Genomic DNA, 6,173 nt, shown 5'->3' with positions numbered 1-6,173 from the left:
AGCAGGACCAAAAGCACAGTAACAGCTTTCCCCAACTCCCATTACCCAGAGAGAATGGCATCCGTCACTCAAAAGCTTGTTGCCACTTCCCAGACTGAAGGGTTGATCTATATTGCAAGAGCCAGCTTGACCATAACCTCTTTGGGAACATCCCTTATAGCCACCTCAGAAGATACCACACAGGCTTTATGCACACCAGGCAAAACCTTTGCAAGAAGGATGATTCTAGTTGACTGCTAAAACCCTCAACCTGCTTCTCACAGATTGTGCCCTGCAACTACCGTCATTACAACACAAGGGACAGACAAAATACATTAAATGCCAGCTAAGTCTGCGGCCACCCAGTGAGGGACTGAGATCTTAAGCAAAGTTAATACATGCCAATCAGGTTAGGAACACGTCACAAGAGCTTGCTGTGACCAACCTTACCTCAGCTGACCAAGCCTTCTGACTGTTATTTTGTGGTTGAATATATTTTAAGCATTAAACTGGCTAAAAAAAGAAGCCAGATTTAGTGGCATAGCAAAACAGGCAGTTAGTGTAGGGGGAGAACCCATGCAATTTACATCCATTTGGGCTTCCATAGCAACTAAAAAGCAGGCCTTGCAGAAGTCACCATAACGCTCACTGAAGAAGCCCTTTGCTAACTCAGGGCTGAATTTAACTCAGAGGTATGAAATTTAAGAACTGAGGGGGTTTTGTCTTGTATATTCTTTAGTTGATGTTTCTGCTGTATACCTTCCTTTTGCTTTCTAAGCTATCTTTACATCTCCATCAAATACCAAACGTGTGCATTTTATGCTTCTTACTTTATTTAAACATTTGAGAGGCAGCTTACACTCCACATCAAGATCTACCTCACTACTGAGAACTTAGTCCAGAACTCAGGGTCTGAAACTGCTATTGCCAAATTTCATTTGGTGGCACTTTCCTTAAGGGAGGTCAAACTTTTTCAGATGTATGACCTGTATTAGATGAGTCTACCAGATGGGTGGAGCCTTGGAAACAGAGCTCTGCCTCTATCTCAGACAGATTTTACTCAAGGTATTTGTCTACTCTACAGTGAAAGCAGAACGTCTATAGTCTATTAAATAGACAAATAAATAGCAAGAAAACATATACACAGGTAGTTCTTAGTCAGGAGCTATACTGAAACGTAATCTTAAATACTCCTTTTGATTATTTAAGAATAATATCTTATTCTTCCACTGTATTATCAAGCTTGGTAATTCAAAAGGGTTTGTTTTGGTTTGGTTTTTTTCAAACCACATGTAACTGTAAGTACATCACTGGCTTCCTGACCTACCTACCCAGCCAGAACAGGTGCTACAGGACACAACTGTTATGCTAACAGAGAACTCACCTTCCTTTAATGACACTGTGGGTTGCCTTTCAAGTACATTGCATTTAGACGCCTCCTGCTTCTTAACCATTGTTAAGTCAGTAGTTTTAAGATATACTTAGAACCTACTTTACAAAGAAAAGAAAATCACAGCCACTAATGGCATTTTTTTGGTAGAAAGGGGAAAACAGCAGACCTATTGCTCACTCTTCTACCACTTCTGTCATGCACACACAAGAATGCACACAGTGCACTGCCTTAAAAAGACAACCTATCTTGACACAGCTAAGTTGAGCATGTTCAATGAATTTTGGGCACTGCAAAAAGAAAAGTTTTAAAAGGTTCAAAATCTTCAAAAATGATGCTACAGTTATACACTGCTTTATTTAGAAAAGCAGAAAGCAAACAGGAGCCCTAGATTTCAAGTTTTGCCTTTTCTCCATTTTGTCATATGGAAATTCCACACAAACAAAAGAGGAAACTGTGAAAGTAACTACGCTTCAAGAAGCAACTGCACACACTAAGAATAAATTTCTGTTGAACTGCATTCAGTTACAATCTTAGAAACACTTGTAAGAATAATACATAAGTCAAACAAAAGCACGATTTTTATTTGCCTACATGTAGTTAAAGTCTCTTCTCAACTAGCACTGTGAAAACATTCTTTTCTCAAAGCGTTGCTCTAAGTATGTTCTGTGTCTGAAAGGAACTGATTTAGTTTATCCCTAGTGTTCTGGAACAAATATTAGGAATCGTATCTCTTCCTTTTTCTGACATCGCTAAATGAGCACTTAGGGGCTGGGCAAACGAGCATTTGTAGCATAGACACTTCTCTCATGTTAGAAGGAATTAGAATTTCAAGTTAAAAGGCAAAACTACTTCACCGTAAGACACACGCATTCACCACCCCATTCCCAAAGCCATGGCTAGGAGCAGCACAGATTCTGGCAGTGAGGGAAGAGCACCACAACCTTCCGGCACCGTGAAATTCAAGGAGTTTAAGGAATCCGATCCCATTAACTATCAGAGACACCCAGAATTCCAAAGGAGACACAATCCAGAGACAATGGGATCTTTCCCATTCAAGTACCAGCTTAATGAAGAAAAGCTTGGAAGAACAAGAAACCAAACCCGGAACTCAGGCAAACACAAAAATCCAGTTTGAGAGTTATTCCAGTGCATTAAAAATCTTTGAACTGCATTAACACTGAGCTGCATATATTACAGACCAGGGCTCTTTATCTGGGCCCACTCAGAGGATACTCTCAACTGAGCATCTGTGTTTTCCTGGAAAACAGTGCAAAATAATATATCGATACTTTCACATAACACACAAAATTCACACGGCACCCCAAACATCACACAAATTATACAGCTCATAACGTTGGGTCACATTAAGTTTTACTGGTCAGCAGGCTGCCCACAGAATTCCCCTAGGATCTGCACAAGAACTTCTGACTGGACATAGAGAAAGGGAACCCCAAAAGCCATCAGCTGACACATGAAAAAGGAGTCCAAAGGGTTCTGGGCTACCTGGTGCCCAATCGAGGAAACTGTGCTTTGCAGGCGCTGGCTTGCCACCCTAACTCTGTCAAAGAGGCAGAGAGAGTACTGCACCACCCTGCTAAAGAAGGAAGCGGAGCTACCTGGGGCCCTCTCTGCTGAGGCGGAGATGGTAGTTGCCCGTCCATTTCCATCACTTGCCATGGCGTCCTGCAGAGGTCCTTTGGTGTCCTGTAAGAATGTGGGGGAAATTAAATTCATATTAAAATTGAAAAAGCCTGAGACTGTATGTACTGAACACATTGAACTAGGAAGACATCCCACTTGCAATTGAGATACCCTTTAATTATCACATAAGGCAAGGTCTGAAATAAGTATGTTTCTTCTCAATTTATGGTTTTATTAAAAAACAAACTGGATATGCAGGAAAGTCAAAGCAGTAAGACCCCTGATGTTTCCTCATCTGGGAAATAAAACAAGCACCATTTTTAGTCCTTATTTTTGGCAGGAAGTATGGCACAAATACTATGGTGGATCCCTTATCCTTCCAAAAAGGAGTACAGCTTCAGCTTGTACTAATAAAACCTGAGAATCAGGCAGAAAGACAAGCATCACCACTGCCACAAAGGAAAATATAAACTAAGGGGGAAGGACAGTTTGTAGAATCCAAGCTTAACAGAACTTGTTAAGAGAGTACCACATAGTTTGCTCGGACAGAGTATGCAAAAACACTGAAAAGGGCATTGAAGAGACAAATTAAGTGCCTTGGATTGTAATAAAAGCTAGGAGTCATTTCCGTATTACATAGTGGGTCTTGATCCTGTATTTAAAGCACAAATGCTTCCATTATGACAGCATAGGAAGAGAGATATCCTTTCCTTGCATGCTTCCATTAACACACAGAAAACCTTCAGAAATGAAAGCAGGTCTTCTTCATAGCCTATGCAAGAAGGATAGAACTTCATGTTTCAAACGAAATGCAAATAATTTGTTTCATCTTAAGAAAAACCACAGAGAAACAAAGCAAAACCAAAACTAGTAACATAACTCATTTAGTCTCTGCATAGACTGAATAAGTATTTCAGCTGATGAGAAAACAAATCAAAGTCCTGTTCTGAATGGGACAGTACCTTATTTTACAATAAACATGAAAAGAGAAGTAGTAATTAAAGGAACTGCTTTTAAATAAAATTTGCAGAACTGCAAGGTCTCATGATGTAAAAAAGCAACTCGATGCACTATGAGTTTCTCTACTTTCTGGAAAACAAAAACAAAAAAACCAAACCCCCCCAAAAAACCCAAAACAAACCCCAGCATATTTACTTGTTCAGCGTTAAGAATCAAAACATGTTAACATGACAAGTTAGATGAAAACCATGAGTTACCTTTTCTGACAGAGGACCCACTGCTGGTCTCTTTCTTTGAGCATAACCAGAGAGTCGGTAACAGTAGTGAGGCTTACAGTAGAATTTACCTGCAGGTAAAACACGAATGATGGTCAGCAATAAGAACACAGCAGTTATGCACAATACAAATGTCCATCTCACTGCAACTTATTTTCTGCTGCCATTCCCATTGCTCCATCTAGTTTATTCACTATACATGGAGACAAACACTATCTGAAGTTTTAACTCCAGCCTTCCTCTCTCCCCCTTCTAGCTAGCCTCCTTTCCATTGGGTGCCTGACAGCCATTTAGCTTAAAATCCTATCAAACACCACAGCAAAGCTGTGAGGCTTGTGTGGTATCACATGCTAACAATGCGGCAGTGTGTGAGAAACAAAGAAATCATCACATGAAAAGCTGGCAGAAGCACTTTTGGAAAAAGCAAGAATGAATACAACCAGCAGTGGAAAGCGGGAGAGGACAGCGTTAACTCCCAAAGAACCATCTCTAAAAATGCACAGTGGCTACTTGTGGACATGAACCATTGGTTGATTGTCCTTTCTACAATTAAGACCTTTTGTGATACTACTGGTTTAGTAACACCCCAGAAGTCTACATGGGTTTTCACTGGTATCTGATCACTGTCAGAAAGCCAAAGCGGCACTAGTAATACCATAATACAAATAACAACAATAGCAGCTAACAGGTGGTACGTAATTATCTTCCAGTGCACTGTTGTCAGTATATCCTGCTTGGTATTTGCAACCCATAGCATCTCCTACTGCTGTCCTATTCCTACAACTCTGTTAATGCATTTCAAATCTATGTTCTGACCTTTGAACTCCTCCTCTAGTTTCTCTGGGCTGGTATTTGCACAGTGCTTTGTTTCATGATGGAAAAGTGACAAGCCATATCTTTTGAGAAGCCTCTGCCTAAATAAACATTTCTTAATATTTACTCTTTCCAAAAACTGCTCTTTCAAATTGTCTGAAGAGAGCAATAACAGAAAAGCTCTCACATAAAAATTTTCAGACTTCAAAGCCCAAAAACAGACACTGACCACAGAACGGTGCAAGAGTGCTCCTCAGCCCATGCAGCCAGATAAATGGCAACAATGCATGTATAGCTTTGTTATTTTTTTCTCTCAAGAAAACTCAGCATGAAATATAAGGTAAATCCTCACAACTTACAGATTAGATGGGATACCACATATTTCTATTTGTCTATATGTGCTTCATATACATATACAGCTGTTAGGCATGTAGTATCATTTCAGAACAAATGCTATACGTGTGCTGAAACTCTGAGCTTCGTATTTCCTTCACTGAGAACTATCTGGTCACAAATGCATACATAAACTCGCTGGCATGGGAATCACTAAATCTGGTGGCAAAAACTGTTTCAGCCCATACAGCTGACAGAGGAGCTCAGTCTGTTAATATTAATCATGTAATCAGATATTCAGTTACTCGTGAATGCCCAAAATAACAATAGTGCTTAAAAATAGTGCTTTTTCCCCACCTTTGATTACTGTTGAAGCTTGTACTTTCAGATGTTGATTTCAAAATGATCACTGGCCCTTTAAACTCGCAGGCCAAGTCTGCTGACCTTCCGGCCAAATAATAATGGGTTTTCTATTCCTTACTGGGAGACGGGTTTGATGATTCTAAGTTTCCTCAACTCTTTGTGATCAAGAAAGTCCATTACTTAAAGTCATTATGTAAAGCATCATCAATACATAATTTTGGTTCTTTTTGCCCCTTAAGCCTAGATGGTGTTTCTATGGCTATTATTCTACCCAGTACATGCAGAAAGATTCTTCCTAGCTACAAGAAGCAGATACCTATCAGTTTTACAACGTTTCAATCTGCAGTAGAATATTCTGGAGTTTCATCCTGTGGCATAAAATTTTTTACTTCAACTTTGTCCCAGTGATTAGGGAA

At 39.8% G+C, this 6,173-nt stretch overlaps 1 protein-coding gene across 1 annotated transcript in view; it reads right to left on the bottom strand.

Moving 5' to 3' along the window:
* LOC104536761 (protein-methionine sulfoxide oxidase MICAL3-like) overlaps positions 1-5,217 on the bottom strand; it is a gene marked incomplete at its 5' end in the record, with an annotated part of 70,294 nt that extends 65,077 nt beyond the window's left edge. Inside the window, 3 exons of the mRNA XM_010179481.1 lie at positions 2,989-3,076; positions 4,231-4,319; positions 5,065-5,217. Coding sequence (XP_010177783.1) covers positions 2,989-3,076; positions 4,231-4,319; positions 5,065-5,217 — 330 coding nt within the window. The remainder of the gene's footprint in view (positions 1-2,988; positions 3,077-4,230; positions 4,320-5,064) is intronic.
* Between the last annotated feature and the right edge of the window lie 956 nt (positions 5,218-6,173).

This window comes from Mesitornis unicolor, unplaced genomic scaffold (assembly GCF_000695765.1).
Source record: "Mesitornis unicolor isolate BGI_N332 unplaced genomic scaffold, ASM69576v1 scaffold150, whole genome shotgun sequence".
Classification (NCBI taxonomy): Eukaryota; Metazoa; Chordata; class Aves; order Mesitornithiformes; family Mesitornithidae; genus Mesitornis; species Mesitornis unicolor.
This window is presented reverse-complemented; position numbering and strand designations above follow the sequence as displayed.